This window comes from Cygnus atratus, chromosome 1, assembly GCF_013377495.2.
Source record: "Cygnus atratus isolate AKBS03 ecotype Queensland, Australia chromosome 1, CAtr_DNAZoo_HiC_assembly, whole genome shotgun sequence".
Taxonomy (NCBI): Eukaryota; Metazoa; Chordata; class Aves; order Anseriformes; family Anatidae; genus Cygnus; species Cygnus atratus.
This window is the reverse complement of record NC_066362.1, coordinates 21,302,284-21,326,955: the sequence shown is the minus strand read 5'-3', so window position 1 is coordinate 21,326,955 and position 24,672 is coordinate 21,302,284. Positions and strand designations below refer to the sequence as shown.

The window sequence follows — 24,672 nt, the reverse complement described above, 5'->3', positions numbered from 1 at the left end:
CGTGGTTGACCTTTTGCTCAATGTGTGATACCAGGTGGAGAGCAATGAGGCAACCCCAAAGAGTTCTCCTCATGTCTGTAACATTGTCAGTTGAGGTGCCGCAAGCAGGAAGACATTCACCATGATGATTTCTGGCAGCTGAAAATATTGTGGCATAAGGGAGTTGCATCTCTTTAAATCTGGCCTCAGGGTCCTATTCTTTCACTCTGTTTTTATTAATGGGTTCCTGATTTTCTTGAGACAGTTCTCCATTTTTTTCCTTTTTATTGGCATTTAAGAAGTACTGAACAATAATGGTTTTAATTTGCCTGAAAAAAAAATCTGACTAGTGGATTGTCTAGATGAGTGAATATAATGTAGTGGGGCATTTGGCTCACCTCCAAAGTCTTGATGTGACACTGGTGAATCCGAACAGATGGTGGCTACCCATTGGCAGGGCAGAGACCTTGTGTTTGCAGTGCCTTCAAGGGCTCTGCTCCAAGGGTGCCCACCTGGAGAAAGCTTCCTCTGCCTATGCAGGTGCAGATTTGTTCTTTAGAAACTTCACACAGGTTATCAACCGACAGACCATAGCAATGCCCTGGGGTTTGCACTCAAATGGGTTAGAAGAGTTGTGGTAAACCTGTGGCCCTTGAGCCACAGGCCACTTGTAAACAGCTCAAGTCCTCGCTCATCCCAAGGCAATCTGACACAGACGGCTCTGCAGCACGGAGACCTCAGCAAGTTACAGTCACATCCTTCTTCAGCTGTCCCCAGTGCTCCCTCCCCTGACTGTGCCACACGTCCTGTGGTTTGCTTCTTGATATTTGACTGTTTGGGCCCAAAAGGTTGGGCATAACTGAAGTGATCTATGGGGGAACAGTGGTTTTAAATGTCCCGCTTACTGCTTATAATAAAATCCCACTTGAACTTAACTAAGCTAGGAAATAGTACACATTAAGCTATTCAGAATAATATGTATTTATTTTCAGTGCTATTTTTATTAAATACTGGTATCATATATCCATGTCTGAGGTAATAAATTAAAAATAAATTCAAGATTTCAATCCTGTATTTGTGCTGCGTAGTTCTTCTACCATTGTACATAATTTTGATGCAAACACATATAGTCCATAATTCTGAATGCAGCTAGTAATATTATTTTAACACAGTCACTTTTTGTTTCACTATAATTTTGCTGAGAATCGTTATTGCATGATACACTTTTAATAGATGTTTTAGTTATACTAGAATTTTCTATTAAATCACACATATCAAAGTTATAGGAAGATGGGGATGAAGATGTGCTTTGAGCCAAGGAAGGCAAATATTGAATCAGAATGTTAGCACATACGACAGGATTATTGTCTGCTTGCACTTGAGTCCAGATCCAGCAAAGCCACTTCAGCATGTGCTTAGCTTTAGACATATGAGTCGTTTCAGTGACATCCATGGCCTTCAGTGTTTGCTGAATCAGGGACTAGCGAAGTCTGCAGACCTAAATTCATGGACTTTCTTTAACTGTGTGTTATTTGAAAACAGTTTTGCTGGTTTCTTTTTTGCAAGATGTTTTGTAACAACCTCTGTAAGATTTTTCATCAGTGAAGCACCCATGAAAGTTTCTAACCTGGTTCATAAATACACTATGAAAAAATAAGCGGCTACAATGACTCTCTTCTACACATTTTGTTAAAAGCAACACCCGGTTTGAAAAGTTATTAAAGTAATTTTTCCCATGGTAAAATATATTTAAAAAAATAAACTCTTCATTTCATCATCTTCCATCAAACATATAAGCTTGTTGAAGGGCAGGGCATACCTCAGGTATTTTCATTTATAAATGCAAGAGATTGAATGTATCAATTCTTTTTGCACTTAAATGCTGGTGGTAGTAAGGCCCTTTCAGCTAAGTCTCCATCGAGCCCAACGTTAGTGAGCTAAAGAAACAAACAAACAAAAATTTGTTTGCATATAACTTTTTCATAATCCTGAATTGTGAAAAAAAAACAACACCCACCTCTCTGCTTAGAAAAAAACTCTTATTGAACTGCTGCCATTAAAAAAGTATACCTCACCACCATGTCGTTTTAACTTCAATCAGTGATTCTGAGTGCAAAAATTTAAACACTTGCTAAAATTACTGTGGCATGCCATCAGACTCTTAGTGTTCATAAATTGTGCTAAAACCAATTGAATCTGGAAGCTATCATTCAGAGCTAGAGCTAATGGTTGTCTTGGCGTTAAAGGTCTATTTCCACCAGATTTTACTTACTCTACTTGGTAAATGACTGACAGTGCTCATGATGTGATCCTGAAAAACCCTTTGGTACTATTACCAAGAGCTGTTATCGCAGTCTGTATGAGGACTCTCCATGCTCATGCAGTGCAGCGCGTTGTGGAGGGGACCACATTTCTCTCTGCAGCAGCCTCAGACCCAGCCTCGAGGGAGCAGGCATGCAGCTGGGGCCTTCAGTACTCCACCGAGCTCACGATTGCCATTGGCTCGTCAAACGTTGCCAGTCTTATCTGCTTGGGGGTGGGGATGGAGAGGATTTCCCCCGTGTCAGCCGGTGAGTGAATCCCGTTGTCGATTATGTTTGGGACTTCCTCCTCGTGATCTTCATAGAGCGTGTTGATGTGCAGCAGTGGGTGCGTGGGGTTGCAGTTCAGTGCGGGGCCCGGTTCTGCTTTGACTGGGTTCAAAGTCATTGTTGTCGTCGCAGCAGTGGTGGCTATGTGGTTGTGGTTGCATGTGACAAAAGCCCCAGCAGCGGGCCCAGTTCTGCATGTCTCTGATGAATACAGCATCTCTTTTGCAGGATGAGGGGCGTCTAAGAGAAACCAGAACAGCCAGTTAAAACACAGGTAGCCTTGCACCCTCCCCGTCCACCACAGAGCACTGTCCTGAACCAATAAAGGCCATTGGCAGTTCTGCTATTGATTTCAATGGGAGCAGGAGTGGACCCCAAAGCGAATTTTCTTGGGACCCTTTGAGGAATCCAGCAGGACTGCTTCGTAACAAGAGGACCGTAAGCTCAGGGAAACAGGACAAACAACAAACGGGTTTTGTAAATCTCACTTTTTTAGGCATGCTCATGCTTCCAAACGTGAATGGTATTTTTGTAAAATGAACAAAAAACAACTGAAAAGAATCTTTTACTCTCCTGTATGGTCTGGCAGGTGTTTTAGAAATGTTATGATTTAATGTTTTGACAAATGCTATGAATGTTGAAAACCACAAGATGGAATACAAAAAGCACTGATATTTTCAATGGGAAAAAATAGTGGTTACAGATTGTAAGCCACTTGTCTTCAGAAAGAACTCAGCAATTTGGTGTCTCTTTCTAGAAATTAGGAGTCTGCCTTACCTTGTGGACTGCAATGTTGGTCTAACTCAAAAGCAAAGCTGAATACTTTTAATTAGAATGGAGAGTAACAGAGCCCCAAAACTACAGTAATTATTTTTCACTCTTAAAATATTCAAGCACTAATTTAGATGAAGGTAATTGAGACCAGAAAACCCCAGTAGTTTTGAGGAGTTGAAATCAGAGCAGGTGACCAGATAAGGAAAGCTGTAGAATAGCTCACATGCACAATTGGGGAGTTGGAGGGCTCTAAGGAGCATACGGATTTGGAAGTGACAGAAACGTTTATACCTCAAATCACTTCTTTGCTGGGCAGTGGGTGATGGTAGCTGTCAGTCTGTCGAGGCCCAGAGGGAGGTCTTAGCTTGTAATGAGATGAGAGCCATTGCTTTAAGTACGTACAAATCTTTCTGTAACTTCAACTGCATAGTGCTTCTTTCTTACGTGAGTAGCTTACAAAAATAAACAAGAAGATACCTATCTCTCTGTCAGTTTATCTACTAGTCTATCACTTTTCTTAGTGCTTACATGGCTTTCCCCATCACTCTTGTTGATTTATTTGGAAAACTCTTTTGAGGCAGAAAAGGGGTAGCATTTACAGGACACACACAGGGAACTGAGACACAGAAAGCGCATCTCTTGTGAGGCCATACGGGATGATTCCCGAATCCCAGACCAGCACCCACACTTCAGACCATCCATCCTCTGGTCCACATGAGACAAAGGGCAATTTAAAATGTTTCTTGGGCAAAGAACAGTATAATCTGAGTTGTGCCTTCATAGGTGGCAAATGCCAACCCCTAAGAATTAGTAGTTACAGAGATTTTTTTTTTTTCTACAGGCAGCTTTAACTACCTTTAGCACAGTTTCTCACAATCTCTTAAGAAGTTGCTGTTATTGGTCAGCATACTGGTTGTCTGCCATGGCAGTTTCTATATGACTTGAAAATAAGGCAGGTTTGAAATATACCAGGTGCTGGTGGCGCAGGAAGAGTGTCACGGAGGCCAAATCCTCCTCATTTCCTTAGCAAGGCATGACCATATTCGTAATTGTGAAAATCTGCTCATGTTTGAAAAATTACCTGTAGAAACAGCCTACAGGCTGTTTTGTACAGCTCCACCTGTAATAATGCTTATCCTCCATATAGCTGTATTCTGATAAAGAGAGAGAACCATTGTTTCTGAGACCTACAAATCCTAACATTATTACTTATCCCAAAATCTAGTGAGGTAGGTCAAACTGTTCAGGAACACTTTGAGTTCCTAAAGGTCACTATGAAAATCATGGTCTGTGGAGGTGGTACTGGCATTACAACATACTGTACCTTTGAGAGAGGAGGTAACGTGTACTATGACATTCTCTTCCTGGTTTAGGAATCCACCTTCTTGGCTTTTTGATGTAGGCATCGAGGGGATGGCTGGAATCTCTGGCTTGGGTTTTTTACTACTAAGTATATATGGATGTACATCCAAGGAAAAGTGTCGTGTGTGCTTTTTTTCACTGCCTGTGCTTGGGATGGCATTTGACTCAGTTTTATGAGCTGATGATTGCTGTGAGGTTTTTGCAGTGGACTCTAGCAAAGGAGCGATAAGGCTATCTGTTGCAGTTTTTCTCCGCACAGGCTTAGGCTTTTCAGGTTTATGGTTTTCAACCTTCATAATGGCTAACTGTTCCTTGAATGGCTGAGGAAGTGGATTGGTAGTTGGGATCCATTTCATCTTCTTCCTTGGTCTCTTAATGATGAGCTGCTCGTTACCATCAATGTCCGCTGGGTCGACACTTGGGTCTATCGTTTGGATCCCTGAATCACGCATGGTCGGAGTGGCGTCATGATTAGACTGGGCCAAGGCCGCAAGCAGCTGGCGTACCACATTGTCATACATCAGATCACTTTCATTTGTAATAAAATCCAGACGGTTCAAAGATTTTATGTGGTCCCGATTTTCATTACAAAACATGGCCAAAATATTGATGTCACAAAACTGGGACTTCTGCCACTGTTTCTTGGTCTTTATTCCAACTTTGTTCAGTTTATCAAATATGAAGTTGGACTTACGAAATATGAAGAGGTGAATTAAGTTGATAAGGATGATCAAGTTCATAAAGCAGAGGAGAACGATATCTACACCCGCAATAATCCGCTGGAGCTGGACAGATGGCAGCTTACAGTTCACTCTGATGTGCAATTTGGAGCTGCTTGTTTTGTCTGGAGGCTCTCCTAGCGCACATGTAAATTCATTTTGCTTCTGTGTAGCATAGTAGGTGGATAAGTATGTAATCGGTATAATGCTTAAAAAGATGATGAACAGATGTCTCGCGAGATAAAGCTTAGCTAAGAAGTTACTGCGTCCTCTTCTTTCCAGGTATTTCTCAAACAAGTTCTGTTCGGGGCTTTTTTCCTTCTCTGCGTTCTCAATGATTTCTCTTTTCTCTCTCTCTGTGATCCCTGGGCCTTTGGACTGGATCTGCTTCTCTATTTTTGGTGCCCGTCCTTCAGCTGCACGGTGGTAGCAATTATCAATCTCCTGGAGCAAAAAATTAAGCTCTGAAGTCAGTCGGGTGGAGGCCAGAAATTCCCAGCCCAGAGCTGGAATGTACATTATACCAGCAAAAGCCAGCAGTGCATAAGGCAGGAACTTATGCTCAAACAAGGAGGGCCAGTGGCTGGCATCAACTCCTGGCAAGGCATCTTTTAATTCTGTCCAACAATATCCTCTGGCATACAAGGCTTGATCGCGGGTGAAGTTGTGTGGTGTGTAACAGTATATTGGCTCCTCTGTATAACAGAGAGAAAAGTCACTGCTGTGCATTTAACCTACAAAAGGAGCTCTGGAAAATAAACATTTCAAATGATATCAATTTTACTTTACTGTATCTTCACATGACTGTTAAGCCCACAATGTCTATTAGACAGCTCAGTCTGCTCACATCTTCACAAGCCCCCAGGCAAAACTATTTACCTGGAAGCTTTATAATGAACCTAAGCTAGAAATGTCAGCAATAAATACGTATTTTGGTTTTAGTTATCTCCCTGAGAACAATATCCTAAGCTAAAGTATGGCCTAAACTCTGGAAAGTTAAAAGACCTGATATCCACTATGCAATAGCTTAGGATGTTATTTTGGCATATGTGCAAATGCTGAAAGGCATTTAGGTGAAATTTAAGGTTTATCCCATCTGAATATTCTTCTAAATAGAAACAAGTTAGATACATGATATAGTTAGTAGATATATCTACTCATTGATATAGTCGAAAAAAAAATTAAAGACATACAAACATTTAGGCAACTGTATCCCAGTTAATGGTCTTGAATTAAAGTGTGACTGACCAAGACAGAATCTGGTGTGTTAATTGTATTTACCACTATGAAAAATTAATTTTATATTTGAAAATGTAACATGATTTTTTACATAGTGTGCAATTAAATGGTGGAACTCACTGTCCTACAGCATTATGGTAGCAACAAATACAGTGGATCAAGAAAACGTAGACAAAGTAACGGAAGAAAAAGTATAGCAAGAATTATTTAATACACAGATAATGATCCATTTTTTTTCCTTAACATCATCTTCAAGCCACAGGCTGCTGGGCAGTGGGAGGGTTTTTCCAAGAAAATAACACCATATGCTTGTCTATTTTAATACTACTTCCCAATCATTTGAGTTTTGCTACCATCAGAGACAGGATACTGGGCTAAAGAACTTTTGCTTTGACACAGTAGGTGTGCTATGTTCTTATGTAATTACATTTTTCTAACAATAGACATGAAAATAATGCAGAAAAACTTGTGAAAGATAGAATAGCATTAACAGCTCCAAAATCAATGACCATTATCAAAATACCCTCTTCAAAGAGGAAGACCATATTTTAATGTTTTGGCAGGTAGAACAAAGTGAATATAATTTACAGTGTTCTGGTATACCTTTAAAAAAAATCCTAAAATGAGATCCATAGGAGGAAGGCATGTTCTCTTGAATTGAGAATCACTCAAGAACACCAAGCCGGCTCCAGTTCTGAATGCAGTCTACAATTCAGATGGAGAACAGCTCACTTGAAGAGTGGTGGTACTGTTCTTTTAATAATACAAATCATGAAGAGAAATAATAAATTATGTCATACAAAAACAGTAAGTAAAATATTAAAAATTAATAGGCAGGCAAAAAAGCCCTAATCCTTTTGGCATAACAGAAGACTCCTTAGTTGACCAACTAACTACTCCTCATATTCAAGCAAATTCAAAAGCATTTACTAGCGCTTTGGTAAAATGTGGATGTGTAAACATATTCTCTGGTCTCCAGAGATCTACATGCTTAGAACTGCACAAAATATTTTTAAAGTGATTCAGTGAAGATTCTTTTCTAAAAATATAACCAGTTTGGACAGACTTGCTAGAATAAATGATACTACCCAAGACAGGATGCAAAGTGAGTAAGTCCTGTGTATTCTCTAAAATCACTTCTGAAGACTATTTTAAAATGATCTACCTTCAGGCTTTCTCAGACACAGCTTCCCATTTAGAATAACATTGTGTATTTAGTCATCAGTTACAAGAAAAATATTCATTGCCTCTCGTCTTCAGTAATTACATGCCCTCCTAACCCTACCCATGAAAGGATGCATACAAAAATATTTAATTCCTACTATCAAGGAGTTACTCTATGATTTCCCAGGAGATTCAGAAGATTCCTATGTGAATATATTCCCACCAAAAAAACAGCAAATAGCTTTGAGCATTTCTTGTAAGCAGAAATATTTTGAATGGTGTGTCCTAAGCTTAGTAGAACCTGCCAATATAAAACTTAGTTTCCTGTGAAATACATAGATTCATTTCTCCTGGGTCTCAGCACCACGAATAGTTGGGAAGACAGCAACAAGTATTCATATAAACCATCCATAATTACTTTTTTGGGATTCATGTATCATTTGCTACTACCAAATAAAAAGTAAACAGTTCTCATCACCGAGGCCTGAAAGCCTAAGGTGACTTCTGCCAAAATTTTATGTATACAACAAATATTAATTTAATGTATAAACACATTGAAATGTCTTAACATTTACATTTATGTTGGACAAATCACTTGGAGACTAACTGCACTTTGTCCACTGCCGCTGCTTCAGTGAAGAACTGAAGTTTCACAACTCTGGTTTGGACTCAACAGTTTCATTGGAGGCTACTTCAAAAATGTGGCTGCCCAGCCCAGTAAAGAAAGCAAATGACATTTTATAGGAATTTACTAACTTTTCCTGTTAAAGATATTTAGCTGCTCCCACTGCCTGGTAAGTTGAGAGAGATCTCTAATTTATCAGGATAGCTGAGCATGGTGTTCCATTCTTAATGTTGTTATTTATTGATGCTAATCCCATATTTTCTCTGCATATTTATTAAATTGACATGATTTTCATTATGGGTCAGGTGAATCCCAAGACCCTTCAGATGAAACCCCATCGTCAGTGAAGCCAGTGGGACTTCTGATAACTGCCTGAAGAGAAGGCAGAGTTACACTTCAGGTTTATTCAAACAGTGTTTTCTAACATGTTTGAGTCATACTCACTGCCAGAGAATGTCACTGATCTTGTTAGTTACTCCACAGGGGACTTTACCTTTTCCTTCTCAGCAAAGGACATGACTCACAAAGCAAAGCATCTGTCCTGGAAAGCTCATTCATCTAGACAACCATCGAGAAAACAGAGAGGAGGGGAAGACCCTTCCAGACAAAGATTCAAAGCAAAAGACTAATTTACTTGGTGCCTGGAGGAACCTGTCTCTCTTCATTGACAAGGGGATGCCAAGCAAGATCAATGCTAGGTTTAAGTTAGCTTTTGTGAATGCTCCTTAGGCAATAGCAGCATTTTACCTTGCATTTAATACCATGAAGGTGTTTGATCCTATCATACTAGGGCATGGATCCGTTTCTCTTCTACTGAAGTGTCAATCAGAAATAAATGAGAAAGGAAAGCATCACATCAGTAACTAATCTGGTTTGTTATGAAAGATGGCATCAACATATTGCTGGATCTCAAAATGCAGATCTGTTAAGGATGGAGGAGTACCAAGTTGTTCTCACATACACAGCTCACTTAGCTGTGAGAACCCCATAATGCGCATTCAGAAGACACATCAGGTGTATTTTTTTTTCTACAATGATGTGATAGATAATCAGCATTAAAAAATAGCTGTGTTAAAACCATAGCTCTGATATTGGGTCATATACTATAAAAATAAAATAAAAAGTACATATTTGAAGTTTATACTCATAAATATAGAAAGTTTTTCCCAAAACTTGGCAGTTTAATTGCATATGGCATAATTATTCAATTGTGTAGGAAATGATAAAATGACAGTAGAATAAGATACGATAAGGAAAAACGTTTTTAAAGCTTAGGGGATACTATGAGGGATGAGTGCGTTGGTCCTCTTCTGAGTGTTGTCTGGGCTTAGGCCATAAGTATAATCTGTCCCTACACATTCCTTGATAGCTACATTCTTGTGAGCCCAGGAGAAAGAAATTCCTACCATTAAAAGATAAATAAATTATGGAGAGCAAGGTCATCATCTCCAAAACAATCTTTTGCCTGTTCCAAACAATAATGAAAAGGTGGTACAGGGTATGCATGTACCTGTGACTTGTACATGTGTGCAACTGCAACAAAGGTAAAAAAAAATAAGATACTACCCAACTAGCCTGTAATCAGTATTGAGACCTGGAATACTAAACTCAACATTTCTTCATTAAATGTGATGGCCTACTGCAAGATTTTCAGGGCTCATGCTCAGTAAAATCTCAGGAAGCTCAAAGCCTGAAGGTCTGCCATTAGGTCCACCTATGCAAATGTGTTAACTGCATTCCAACATATGACGTTCAACACAGTTGTTTCAGAAAAAAAATCACTAGGAATACCCAAGAACAAATTCTGTTTCTGCAATAATTGCTAAAAGTCACTGTCATTCCCATGAAATGTTCCTTTTGAATATTTTTGTAAGAAACTAAGTAACCCTGTGTTAATGCTGTTCAGAAATAATGCATTGGGGAAAAAGTCCGTGATATCAATACATTATAAAGTATATTATACTTAATATTATACTGAGTTGAGTATAAAGACGCATACTAGGAAGCTTAGCTTCCCTTTTTCGATAGCATTAGGTGATCATAGGAGCAGTACACCAGATGTTTTCAACAGCTGTACATAAATACATTTTATGCTGCTCACTGTTCATGTAAGTAACTTCTAGAAGTCCACAAAACTAGTCTCATTAATAAAATATGAGACATCTCCAATTAATCTTTTTGGATATACAGACAAGATAAAATAGTCAAAGCAGAATTAGTTAGTTGTGGAATATAATAATTCTGTTATACCACTAGAAAAAATAAAAACCCTTGACAGCTACGTTTTTTCACATGCTCCATTCTGTACCATCTCGTCCTACCAGTTTAAGTACTACTTAGAGAAAAATTACTTCCAGGCAGTATGGTGGTAAAAAGGACATACTTCAGGGGAATGAAAGAGTGAACATGATTGAGAGAAAATAAGCAAGGTAGGAAGAGGGATGAAGGCAGGGACCGTGCTCAGAAAAATGTTTAGAAAGAACCTAAAGAGACAAAGTGGAAGGCAGGAGTGAAGGCAAAGTATGGAAGCTAGGTGCTGCTGAGTCTGCTGCCTGATAGTAAATACTCTGAGAAATGCTTGGGGCTTTCTGCAGGTGCAGGCTACCACTTCTACTGTTCTCAATCCAAGGTCAGCCACCTCCTCCCAGTGGTTCCCCAACCTCTACACACTTCAGCATACACTCAACAGCCCTCTTCAAGAACCCCTGAATTAAATACTCTTTGTCAGGCTGCAAGTGTTAAACATGTTAGATAAATTAATCCTGCTTAATCTCACCCTGGAAAAACAATACTTTAAGTTCTGAAATTCCTCAAACGAGGGGCTGGGGGGCTGAGGTTTGGGGTTGGAACCCCTGTGCAGCTTCCCATTGCAGAAATTAATCTCAGATCTGAAAACAGAATTACCAATAGAAAATCTGCTAATTGCTGCTCTGGAAATTATACCCCAATGCAGAATCACAGAAACGCTGCAAGGAACCTTGAAAGTTAATGAGTCCCACCTCATACTCAAAACAATGTCAACACTGAGCTCAGACCAACTCGATCAGGGCTTTGTCTCGCTTGAAAACCTCCAAAGGCACAGGCTGCACAACCACCCATGCAACCTGCTCCAATGCTTGGTTGTTCTCAAGGTGATTTTTTTTTTTCTCTGGGTTATGCCTAGCAAGAATGGCTGATTCATGCAGGTGCCACTTTTTTCTCTTTTGAGAAACGGCCATTTCTGAGAAGGAGTGCAAAGACTCACACTGCAATACAAGCGGTTAGAGTTCAGGTCCCAGTTTTGCATCTCAGCCAAAGGAAAAGATGTCAACAGCACAGTCCACCAAGGAGGCTGTGTGGGTGTATGCGTATGCCTATATATATTAAAAAAATAATAATTTTGCAAAAATGTGAGCTCGTATGTTGTACAGAGAGACAACACTGTCAAGCAAGACACAGACAAGCTGGTAGGTATGTATTATTCTCCTGTATCTTTCAAAGTTTATTTTTTACAAGTTTTCCTAGAAAAAGTGAGTGAATTTAATCTAACACAAATATTCATTTGTGTTTTTCAAATAAAGATAACAATACCAGCCTCTAAGTATTCAACACAGTAAAAAAAATAGACCCTGCTTCTAAAAATGACTTCATGCAGTTTCTTTGAAGCCAATGGGATTACTCATAGTGCATAAAATTAGGCATGTGAATCTCTCTTTGAAGAACTGATGCTGTAGGGGGGTCAATTTCTAGCTTCTAAAGTTTTACTACGAGCAATAATCAAAAGTTACTTAAATAAATATGGGTAACACATTTACAGTGTTTTTGGTAGACATTAAAAATACAGGAAAATATTTTTAATACACAGTATATACCCCTATATAAAGGGGCAAATGACCCTTCACACCTACCATATTCCCTGTGAAATAAAGTATATTCACCAAAAGCAAACTATAAACTATAATAATAAATTGTGTATGTCTTCTGTGACCTCCATCTTTTAGAACTTACTCTGGAAAACCAAATCACACCTCATTAACCCTCCAAGTAGATTGCATGACTCCAGCATTCCAAACAGTGATTCAATAATGCAGGAGGCAAAGAACAATTTCCTAACAGCATTCAGGAAAAAAAGGAAAAAAAAAAAGGAACCCAGTTTTCAGAAAATATAACTGAAAAAAATGAAAGATGAAGAAATTCTTGTGCTTGCTATACCAAGACAAAGGTTAGTATGTCTCTTGTTCAAGTAATTCTTTGAGGATCCAAAAGTAAACATGCTGCCTGACCGCCATGGTCATACACTGGGTGTAGGCAGCAGAGATGCTGCTTAGGTTCTGCCAAACAGGCTGGGTCTCCCAACTCCTGGGCAACTGCCTAAACCCTCATGCTCTGTCAGACAGGCTCACAGGGAATGCCAGTGGGAAGGAGACACCAACTCTGGAGACCTGAGTATCAGGTACGTAAGTATCAGGTAAGTATACGTACTGAGTTAAATATATTGCAGACTCACCCTGGGCCTATGGCTTTTCACCCTCTTGAAGAGGACTGCTAAATCATCCTCATGCGGGTACTCAGCCTGCCTACAAAGAAAAGCTGGTATTTCAGTCAAGTTCTCTGAAGCGCTCCTCATAAGGTCCTCTCCACTTGACTGTAAGGAGAAAATCAGCGTTTAGGTAGGATCTCTGAATCTTCCTGCCCCATCAGGTGCTAGAACACGAGTTTATAACAGCCAAGATAAATGAGAAGCACCCTGAATTCAGCCACAGATGTTAGTATTTGACAAGTGTAGTTCTATCATAATGCTTTTCCCTATGTTGTATCATGTAAGTGTAAGCAATCAGACGTACATCCCTCATTCATCTCAAGTACTAAAAGGAATGCACAAGAAAGCAGGTAGCAAACTGTTTATTTTGAGAAACAGAAATTATTTATTTAGTAGTTTTCAGTATTTTTTAAAAGGAAAAGAAGAAATGTCCTGGATCCTCTTCTCTCTGGAAAAACAGAACAAAAACATTTATATTACTAAGGCTGAAAATGTAGTCTAAGTAAGAATGATGTCACCTAAACAGTAAACAGCTTTTCTATCCCAGCCAGAAGCTTCCATATGGAATATGTAACTCTATTTTGGATGTGATTTTAACAAATGCTGGCTAGTATCCAAATTAATTCACAGAAAAACTCCTTTAATTTAACAGGTTTATTTCAACTACTTTATTTAAAGGGTATTTAAAGGTTAGAAATTAGTACAGCATGAGGATGGATTCCTGAAATTACTTTTGTGTATCAATTGTAGTCATACTGTCCTATTTAACTCAGTTAACTCATACGAATAAGAAAATAAAGCATTCATAGAACTAAGCCTTAGCTTAGCAAGCTGATTATTAAGAATTATCATTTTTATCAAAACAAAAAGACAATACCTTTACCTTTGTTAGGGAATATTCTTTCCAACTCTGAATAAAGGTTCCATGCCCATGAAGTCTTCCTAAGGTACAAATTTCTCCATGATCAACAAGGTAAGGTATAGCCTTTTTTGACCACTCTCTGAAATCACTTGTCCTGTTTAAGAAAAAAATCTTAAAAGAAAAGTCCCTAAAGAAATGAGACAGGAAACCATCTGCTAGTAAGTTTTACTGACTCATGTTCTACAAGGATTAGTTGTAATGGGTGAGATAAACAGCTTCAAAGACTAACAGGCAATTGGTTTCCCACAGGGGTGTCCCCATATTTATAATTTGGGGACATTTTTATTTCAAGACTGCTGTTCAAACTGCATGTATTTTGAATTTGCAGAATCACTATATTAGTGCTGAACATTCCCAGTGGATATATAAATTTGCAGGACTGTATTCCCTGTATGTAACATACATTAGCTCTTCTGAAATTAGCTGGTATGCTGCAGTTCACTTACCAGCAACCTGAGGCTTAAAGACTTGTAATGCCTGCCCTGCACAATTCAGGAGAGAAAAATACCTAGTCCTACTTGGTTCGTATGTTGACGTCTGTTGGGGAAGATTATTCCAGAAATGGCAACAATTATGCAGACAGTGCAGAAACACCTAAATGAAATCCCTTAGGATGCTCCTATAGGGAAATGTTTCCTCGATAATGTGCTACTATCCACCACGTGATGGCCACGCAGTATGGTGGCAATGTTGTTAGAAAGAGAGCTTCTCTGTAATGACTGAACTGTTGAGCAACACTGAGAGTATTTCTTCCTGTGGTCAACAGAGCCTTATGTGAAAACAAAAGACATCTGGAAGGAAATTACAATGCTTGCATTTGCACCCAGAGGTGTGTTTCTGTATTATAATTTGCTTTGTACTACGTTAAGATGTGAGGAAAGGCTAGATTTGACTTTAACGGAATGTATTCACCAAAATATAATTAATGAAATTCAGCCAGATAGTCCTACAAAAGAGATCTGAATAATATTTACTTCTACAATTATCCCTAATATAAGGAGGTAAGTGGAATTTGGTATGTCAGAACTTCTGCATAGGGGTAGAAGTAACATGGGAAAGTTAAGTGTGTTCATGTTACTCAAAGATCAAAAAATATTTTTGGGCAATTCAAAAATTCCCCTCTAGAGGTGGAACCCCAAAGCAGCTACACAGGCACCCAGACACTAGGATGATGCGAACCAGAGTAACACCTAAAGCAAACTGCAAGAACACATAAATGCCAAAGTGAAATGAATACCTAGTGAAACTGATGACACACAGACAAGGGTGGCTTCTTAATTCAAGGGTCAAGCGCAAAATACAAACACAGGAAACAACAGGAAACAGCAGGTTTGTTCTACTGCGTTACTGCTTTTTAATGGTCAGAAATGAAAAAGATGGCTTGTTTTAAGTACCTCTTGGCATAAACACAGCACCTGGAAAACTTCATGTTAAAAAAAAAAAAAAGAAAAAATGCAAGTAGTTAGTTCATTAGGTAATTATATTCTTTTAGTATCTTAGTATTTGGAGGCAGAAATGACTGGTCTACTGGTTTTTGGAAAACTGGTCCCTCCATGTACAGAGAAATTGGGGGTTGTGAAGTATCAGACCTGTGCTGATCTATCATGACAGAGCAAAAGAGAATCAGCCTCCAAAGTCTCCCAGGGACCCTGCAACTTCCAGCATGGAGGTTTCTTGCCCTCCTGAACAGTTTGTGGATCCCACAGAAGACAAGGCACCTCAGCCTCAGAAATAATTACTTCACTGTACAGCTGAAATGCTCCAGAAATAGTCACTGAGCTCCAAGCTGCAAAAATCTCACCATGCATTCAGCAACTGGTGCCTGAAAAGAAAAGCAAACAAATCCCCAAACCTTACTATCGTAAGAAGTACTACTGTGTTTCCAAGTTCAAATGCAAGAGAATAATATACAAGATCCCTTATGATGGAAACACCAGCACTATTTTCAATGTTTTTTCTTAGAATAAATCCTGTATCACGTGAAACAAAAGAAACTTCTGCAAGAATGATGCCAGTCTACTGTGAAATAATTCAGCTTTATAATTAAATATGTATACCTACTGAAGGTGCCTGCTGCAGTCAACTTTAGTGTTCAAAAATCCCAGGGAACTCAGGGATGATATAGATTCTTCTTGAAGAGTTTTACCAATCTAAGAAGCAATACCAGCTGAGACTTCTAGATCATGGATGCATAATTTCTGTCTAGTTTAGAGAGAAAAAGCTTCAAAATACTTCATGGTAGCTTTCAAAAACAGTCTCTACCTTACTCTTATTTATTCAAAAGGTTCCCTCTTGAATAAGATGAATGAATTATGTAGCTCTTAAACAAGAATGCTTTTGACCCATCTATCTGTTCAGATTGTTGAAGTTATCCTGAAAGTATGTATTAAACTAAATTTTATCCAGATTTTGGACCTCTTCACATGAGACACAAGAAAATGAAAGGGTTAATAGTGTATACAGGGTCATCAAAGTCAATATGAAAAAAAAAAAGATGACATGTATGTGTCAATGAAGACTGAGAGATGGAATTCGTGACAGAAAAACGTCTGTGACCTCTAGGAATTGCAGTGGAATGATGACGTATGTGAGGCTCATGCATTTCCTCAAGATTACCTTTCTATTTAACATTCAATTGCATAACTGCAAATCTTTAAGTGACCAAAAATCACAGAAAGTCAGCTTGCATATTTCATGAACATTGTGTTTGTGTGTTTTGCCTACACCCTTTGGTAAGAATTCCAACTGCAGTGCAAACAGCCAGTGGCTGAACCACAGCCAGCCCGTGGCTGCTTGCACTACTTCAGTTCTTTTAAAAAATACATACATGATTAGAAAGCACTTAAACACAAGAGGTGTGAGAAGAGAATTTAAGGAGTGTCTCAGCAGCTAACACCACTTCAACTAACTTCTGCATCCATGTCCTCACATGCATACATAAAACAATCTGGTCCAGTACTTTTAGCACTAACAGTAACCATTCAGGAAAATGTCATCTTCACTTTTTTACTATATGTTGCTTTAAGTACAGCTACAGAGTAAAAATGGAAAATAAGCTCAAAAGCCAACTAACAGTCAAGTCAGGAAGTGAGCGTGTGTAAACATGCTGCCCACAACCTGAGATAGAAATACAAATTAGAAAAGCTGACCGGCAATACAAAATGAAATTCCATCTTGTAGTAGAGAAATCCTCAACATGTACTACTTCAAACATGCTTTTGGGTGAAATGCATAGAGAGACATTGAACTCACGCATACACTGTACTACACAGTGAAGTAAGCATTGCTTATGCAAAATGATTACAAATCAGAAAATAAAACATAAAACTTGAACTGACCCTTCAGTCATTTAACTTACTGTCTCCTTCCATTACTTCCTCATGAGAATTTTCTAGCAGAAGGGTGGTAGAGGGCTGAGCTACGTAACTGCTAAGAGACATAGAAATACAGTATTTGTGAGCAACTTTTTGGTATTTGGTAGGCACTGTTTTATAAACCCAGCAAGAAAATCAACACCAAAGCTTGGCTTTTGACTAAAGTATAAAAATCAACTGGATGACTGTTTTGCTTTATTTTAATAAAGTATTGGCATTAAACAACTTCTGAAGGAAAAGCAGACATGACCGCAATACAGAATGATTCACTGTGAATAGAAAGCACAAGGCACTGTACGAGGAATATGACTTAGCAATTGCTGTGGCTGACAACATGAATCCTAAAGCTTTTGGAAGTTTGGAAACCAAAATATTTCAATATTGTGAAGATAACACAAAACAGTAAGAACAAGGTACTCCCCTTTGGGACCCACCTCTCACCAGTCCCTAACAGAGCGAACCTCCCACTGACATTACTGATGGTCTTGCCTCTGAACACAGCATAACACTGAACTGGAGCATTTAAACCACTTACTGAAAACATTTAACAACAGAAACTAAGCAGCTCATAAGGAAAGCCAAATGTCTCCTTGTCCATGGTGTCCTGGAATCTAAGCAAAGGCCGTGAGATGTTTCACTACAGAAGGCTGCCGTTCACTGCCAGCGTCAGAGGACTGACACCACACTTGCTGATGGAGAGAGGTGTTCAACACCCAACAGCGCTCTGCTTGTGGCTGTGGTTTGCAAGTACTACCTCCATGGTAAAACCACGGAGAGTAGCGAGCAGGATGAAAAACCCATGGAACACCAAACAGATCCCCATCAAACAGAAAATGAATGTTGCAGTCTAATACCACGCATTTTCTGCATTTTGGAAAGGAAGTAAAAATGGAAATGCAGAATATTAAAGGACCCCTTTATCTAAAGTCCCCTTTATCTAGATCTGTGCCTCCCCTGACTCACCAGGCCTTGATAGGAGATACTGAAACATCATAACTAAAAAAAGCTGCTGAACATTGATGCAGACTACAGCTGGACTAGAACTAGGTATCTTAGAGTCTTACCTACTAATCTTTAATTAAAGTTTGGGGTTTTATCATTTTTTTCACTAAATATTAGCCTAAGGCTAGTCTGCTTCAGCAAGAAAACTCAGCTTGGTGTCATCTGCAAACTTGCTGAGGGTGCACTCAACCCCATCATCTACATCATTGATGAAGATATTGAAGAGCACTGGTCCCAGGAGAGACCCCTAAGGGACACCGCTTGTCACTGGTCTCCACCCTGGACATAGCACCATTGACCACCACTCTCTGGGTAAAACCATCGAGCCAATTCTTTTGCACAGTATAAATACTGCACAAAGATTTACTTTAATTACTTTTCTAGGTGCACCCTTCCTGGAATCACACTGGTTTGTTGGAAAAACATTAAAGGAGAAGTGGGAGACTCAGAAATGATGATAGAAGGCGTTAGCTGAGGGACTTTCTTTTCTCTTATGAAAGAAGGTTTGGGAAGTGCAAAGAAAGGCTGTAGTAATTTCTTTGCAGAGGTGCCAGTGCAAGCATTATACAATTTGTGATTTAATTTCTCAAAAGCAGTGTAAAGATCAGAACACTCAAACATGAGGATGAACAAATCACTTACACAAACAGCAAATACATTAACCTAAACAACCACTTTGCCCCTGCCATTAAAACAACACAATTCATTAAGTAACTTTATCTTCACCCACAGGAAAACTACACTATGTAATGTATTATCCCACGGACATAATGATTTCTAAAATAAATGATCGTCTTAAATCCATCTGTCATAACACACGCACTCTTTGCCTTGCATGCTGACGCTGGACTCAACTTTCACGCGGAGTGCTGTCGCTGGGCCCAGACGCCTGGCACCGCACCGTGCCTAGTCACTCCTGACTAGGCTTTAAGATAAGCTGGATCCTCCATAAACTCACAGGCAGATCAGCAGTATATACGGTTTTATCTCCTCTAGGCACTCATCATGCAACTCATCCGATACTAAGCCGAAGGGTTTGTGAGAAACCACGCTCACCGTATGTCCACGCCCTGAGCACGTGCACCTCTCTTCCGAGAGCCTTTAAAAGACTCCTCAAGTAAGGTGACAGAAACCAGAAAAAGGGGTTGCTCTTGGTTTAGCACCATGATGGTAGCTTTAAATAGCTTGCACTGGGTATCATTAACAGCATTAGGAGTAATTATAAGCATCAGTTTTTATTTCCTACTCTGAGCATGTAACCGATGCACAGAAGGGCACAAAGAAAAGGCTGGGAAGCTACTATGATACTAACACCCAAAGCAGCAGCAGGAACCTCTTGCCAGCACTTTTGTCAGCAAAGTTTGCACTTTTCATATGTATTATTGAAATTGCATACAGGAAGCAGTATCCAAAGCATAAAATATATATATATTTTTTAAAAGATCAGTGGCAGCGCGTGGGTGAAACGTAACACAAACAGCAGAGCCAGTAATAAGCACATACTCAGCAGGACTATTGCTGTTACCATGGTCAGTGTCTCCAGACAAACTTCTTAGTAAAGAAGTTTGAGTAAATGTTGTTTTGGTAACAGGGCTGTAAACATCTAAATCAGGTCACATTTAAAATTAGGAGGAGTTTTGCTCTTCAGTTCATTGGAAGCAGAATTGAATCCACCAATCCTGAGCTCTTTTACTGCACCTGAAAAAGAAGTCTAGTTTCATCGCCCCCTTTCAGTTTGTATGACATTTTCTTGTATCTTTATTTTTTTTCATTTCTCTCATTGTATGTATATTTTATGAGAGAAGAGTGCTGTCCCATGTTTTTCCAGTGACATAAAGGTGCTTTCTGTGTTGCCTTATAAGCTTTGTCCGGGTAGGACATAACAGGTTACTACTCTTATAGAGCATATAGAATCTGAGAATCATTAAGGTTGGAAAAGACCTCCAAGATCATCTGGTCCAGCCATCCCCCTACCACCAATGTCACCCACTAAACCATGTCCCTAAGCACCACGTCCAACCTTTCCTTAAACACCCCCAGGGATGGTGACGCCACCACCTCCCTGGGCAACCTCTTCCAATGCCTGACTGCTCTTTCTGAGAAGAAATGTCTCCCAGTTTCCAACCTGAACCTCCCCTTGTGCAACTTGAGGCCATTCCCTCTTGTCTTATCACTAGTTATCTGCAAGAAGAGGCCGACCCCCAGCTCCCCACAAGTTGCTTTCAGGTAGCTGTAGAGAGCAATAAGGTCTCCCCTGAGCCTGCTCTTTCCCCACCTAAACAACCCCAGTTCCCTCAGCCGCTCCTCACAGGACTTGTGTTCCAGGCCCTTCACCAGCTTCTCTGGACAAGCTCCAGGGCCTCGATGTCCTTCTTGCAGTAAGGGGCCCAAAACTGAACACAGTACTCGAGGTGCGGCCTCACCAGAGCAGAGTACAGGGGACAATCACCTCCCTGGTCCTGCTGGCTACACTATTCCTGATACAAGCCAGGATGCCGTTGGCCTTCTTAGCCACCTGGGCACACTGCCGACTCATGTTCAGGCAAGCATCAACCAACACCCCCAGATCCTTTTCCTCTGCATAGTTTTCCAGCCACTCCGCCCCAAGCCTGTAGCATTGCATATGCTCTTACAGGGTCAAATGAGCACACGAGGTCTGTGACTAGACAAATGACATTGCTTTTGGTACTTCTGAAAAAAAACACCAACAAAACAACTGCAACATTGAAGACCACAACTGTTGTCCTAGAGAATAGTCTTTCATGGCATAAAATAAACCCAATTGCGGAAATATGGGCAGATGTGAGTAGTGAGTAAAATTGCTAAACTCCTTCCATAAACTTGCATGGACCACTGTATAGACTCTCAGAGGAACATCCCCTGTATAAGTCTCTAAGAATTGTGTCTTCCTCCACAATCTGCAGCCTCAGGGGACTTGTTCATACAGAGCAAGTTCCTGCTGTCTGCGCAAGCTGTGATTTATCACAGATCTCTGGTAGGAAACTCACACTACAATAAAGAAACATAAGTGAAAGGGCACGACCTTTCTGGCACCCAAGGTTATCTTCAGGCCTACTAATATTCAAATTTGTAAATCTCAAACAGTATGAAGTAAGCACTCTTGTTGCCTTCTGTAGGCTCGCCTTTTCATTGATGTTTACTTCTCTACAAACCAAGTAGAGGAAGGGACCCAACACTTTTGCATTCTACAGGAAGGACCCACAAAAGTGACCGTATCCTGCCTTTAGGTCACTATGAAGAGACAGTTTTCAGATGTTCAGCAAGCTCAGTGTGCCCTGAAAATATGGTCTCTTTAAGACATCTCTAGATGACCATGAAAAAAATGAGGCTATCATCAACTGTGGCCGAAGAATTTAAGATATATAAATGTATATTAAAAAAAATATATTCAAAATGTTTTAACTATAATTAAGAAAAATCTTCAACCAAGATGTTCTTCACAAGCAGTTACTCTTCTAGGTAATTTAATCTTACATATCCTTTATGCTTGCTTTCATTGTAAGTGTTGGAAGTCAATCCCAAAGCCACATGCAAAGTAAGAGCCTGATTTGGATACGTTTATGGATCAAACACAGCTAATTCCCACTAACCATACAAGCTACAGACTTCCAGTCCGTACATGAAGGCGCTAATAATTCCAAACTGATCTTTAGGATGGAGCCTCAGGGGACCCAAAAGAAGTCCCATGCTGTCAGCTCCACTCTTGAAGGCAATACTTCAGAAAGTAAAGCAATGGTTACCTGCCTTGCTAGTGGCCCAGAAGATGTCATGGCAATGTACTGGGTGAATGATTTTTGAGGCTCACCAAGACTTGAACTAACCTCCCAGACAAGCTTGGACTAACCTCCCAGACTGGCAGGACAATGCGTTGGCTGTGATGGGCGATCAAACTGGGCTTTTTAACCTGTGAAAATTTTTATGCAGGCCCTGAAATACCAGAGATACCACGATATGGGAAAGCCAAAGAGGCGTGTACCTGTACGTAATTACCGCAGCAGCCAGTATAACAAGGCACCCCTCCACCTTGTGGGCCAGTCAAATACCCGTGCTGCACACACCTGACTCAACATCAGGACCAACGCTTAGTCTGTGCCTCATCTTTACACCTCTCTGCCTCCTCATAACGAAGCAGAAAGAGGCGCTCCGGTGGGACACCGACACTGAGCCGCCTGCTCCCCTCCCTCAGCACTGCTGGCCCTTGGGGCACCCCGCAGCCCCTCTGCTCCCGCTGCCCGTGCCCTTGAGGAGCTGTCCACAAAGGGGGAAGCCGCTGCCCTTACCAGCAAAGTTCTTGGTGAAGACGAGCGTGACGAGGAGGATGGGGATGAGGACGGTGCCGATGGTGACCACGCGGTCGAAGGGCAGCTCCAGCTTCAGCTGGAGGAGCAGAGCCGCCAGCGCGCCCGCCTTGTCATCCTGCTGCCCGGGCAGGATGAGCTCCTTCAGCTTCTCGCCCGCCAGCAGCGCGGTGGCCATGTCGGGGTGGTTATCGATGATGTGTTGCATAAGCGGTGGTGGCGGCGGCTGCGGGCGGCCTCACGCCGACGGGGCCTCCCCCCGGGGACGGGGACACGGGGACGGGTGGTGGCCTGCGGGGACAACACCGACAGGGTGGCGGCGGGGCCGGCAGGGCTTGGGGTGCCGTGGGGTGAGGTGGGGGTCTCGCACGGCCTCCCCCGCCCCAGCCCGACACCTCCCCGTGTACCCGCAGCCCCGGGGAGCGGCGACAGACCCCCGCCCCCAGCGACAGCAGCCACCCCGGGGTGCTGCAGGAGGGCTGCCTCCCCCCGGAGCTCCGCAGAGGGAGGCGGGGGGGAGCCGAGGAGCCGCTGGCAGCCGTGCCCTCGCCGTGCCCGGCCATGCGACAGCACGGGCTGGGGCTGCCCCCCGCCGAGCGCTGCTGCGGGCGAGGGAGGGGGCATTTACCTGGCAGCTTCGGCTCCCTCGGTTCGCAGGGGCTGGCGAGCACAGGCGCTGCCTTGCCAACAGCAGCGGAAGCCGCAAATAAACTTACACCGGCCCTTCCTGCCGGCAGAAAGGTCCCCGCGCCGCCGCTTCGGGGCGGGGGGCGAGCGGCGTGCAGGCGGTGCTGGTTATCGCCGCGGCTGGCTGGCAATGCATGGAAACGCCGGGCTGCAGCGTGCGGGGCGGCTCAACGGGGGCTGGCAGCAGCAGCAGCGGGGAGGAGGAGGAGGAGGAGGAGGAGGAGAGAGCAGCACCGGAATGAATTGCGGGAGCGCAGAGGTCCTTTAAGGATCTGATGCGAGCAGCTGGAGCCTGCCAGGCTGGGAGCAGCAGCAGCAGCAGCAGCAGGAGGAGGAGGAGGAGGAGGAGGAGCAGGAGGGGGCAGCAGCCGCAGCAGGCACACGCCCGGGGGTCTGCAGCGCGCAACACGTTGCGGCGGCCCCGTCCCTGCGGGAGGCACCGCTGGCGGCAGCGCGCATGCGTCGGGGGCCCGCGGAGGTCGGTGGCGGGCGGAGGCCGGGGCCGCGGCGCCTCCTGAGGTGGCGGAGCAGCCGCAGCCCCCGAGGGCTCGCAGCCGGGGTGCCTCAGGGCGAGGTGTCCCCGCTGGAAGGGTTTAAAGCCCCGGTGGGGGCACACTGCATCAAAGCAGGTGTGCGCTGCATCACAGCTGGCAGCTACGGCACCCAGACAAAAGCTCCAGGTCGCAGTCCCTCGTTCCCAAGTTATTCAGGGAGTTTATATTTAGCAGTGCTCGGATGAAAACCAGAGATACGCTTAAATAAATATCGCTGACATTTTTTTTTTTCTCTCAAAGATTTGCAGTTGTCATCTGCAACACAGCATGAGTAAGGCAGAGATTTTCATCTTTGCCTTGAAATTTCCCTTTCCCCACTCACTGCGAACAATACGATGATCCTTGCTTGCTGTTCAAGTTTAATTATTCAAGTTTAAATATTGGATGCAAACTTAAAATAATGCTTCTTTGCAGGGGTCCTTCCATGCGGGCAGGGATGTAATGAGCCAGGCGAGAGGGATGTCCTGATGGCGACAGCCCTGATGAAGGAGCCCAGCCAGCGGAGACAAAGCTGTCATTGCCGCACGCTCCTGAAGGGCACTGGGGGTGAGAAGGGATGAGAGCTGTCACCATCACTTGCTTCATTTTCCCAGCTCCTCACCCTCCATAGGCTCCATGGCAGCAGAGGCGGCTCTGAGGACCGACATGCAGTGAGGAGCTCTGGAAGTGAGCTTCCTACCCAGGATGCGGGGTGGATGTGCCAGATTCTCTCACCATGGCTGTGTTTGGGCTACACATGCATTTTATCAGCCTCTAAAATACAGGCTTTCCAAACTAACAACAAAGAACTTAAACTCCTTAAGCACTTGTTGCTGCTGCAGTCAGAGGGACCACACTGAGCG

General features: G+C 42.1%; 1 protein-coding gene across 3 annotated transcripts; it reads right to left on the bottom strand.

Annotated features, from left to right (window-relative positions):
• Positions 1-946: 946 nt before the first annotated feature.
• Positions 947-23,726, bottom strand: PANX2 (pannexin 2). 3 transcript variants are annotated; one of them, XM_035559332.2, is made up of 4 exons: positions 23,218-23,726; positions 22,572-22,880; positions 4,669-6,120; positions 947-2,810 (listed from the first exon to the last, which is right to left on the bottom strand). In XM_035559332.2, exons 2-4 carry the CDS (start codon positions 22,795-22,797, stop codon positions 2,449-2,451), a joined length of 2,040 nt encoding a protein of 679 aa, XP_035415225.1. In that variant the 5' UTR covers positions 22,798-22,880; positions 23,218-23,726; the 3' UTR covers positions 947-2,448. The 3 variants fall into 3 exon arrangements, 2 of the variants coding, with proteins under 2 accessions (XP_035415225.1, XP_050568917.1); XM_050712960.1 differs by lacking the exon at positions 23,218-23,726 and having other exon boundaries at positions 1,090-2,810; positions 4,669-6,173; positions 22,572-22,712; XR_004780624.2 differs by lacking the exons at positions 947-2,810; positions 4,669-6,120; positions 23,218-23,726 and adding exons at positions 13,351-13,420; positions 13,856-13,988 and having other exon boundaries at positions 22,572-22,718.
• Positions 23,727-24,672: the final 946 nt, after the last annotated feature.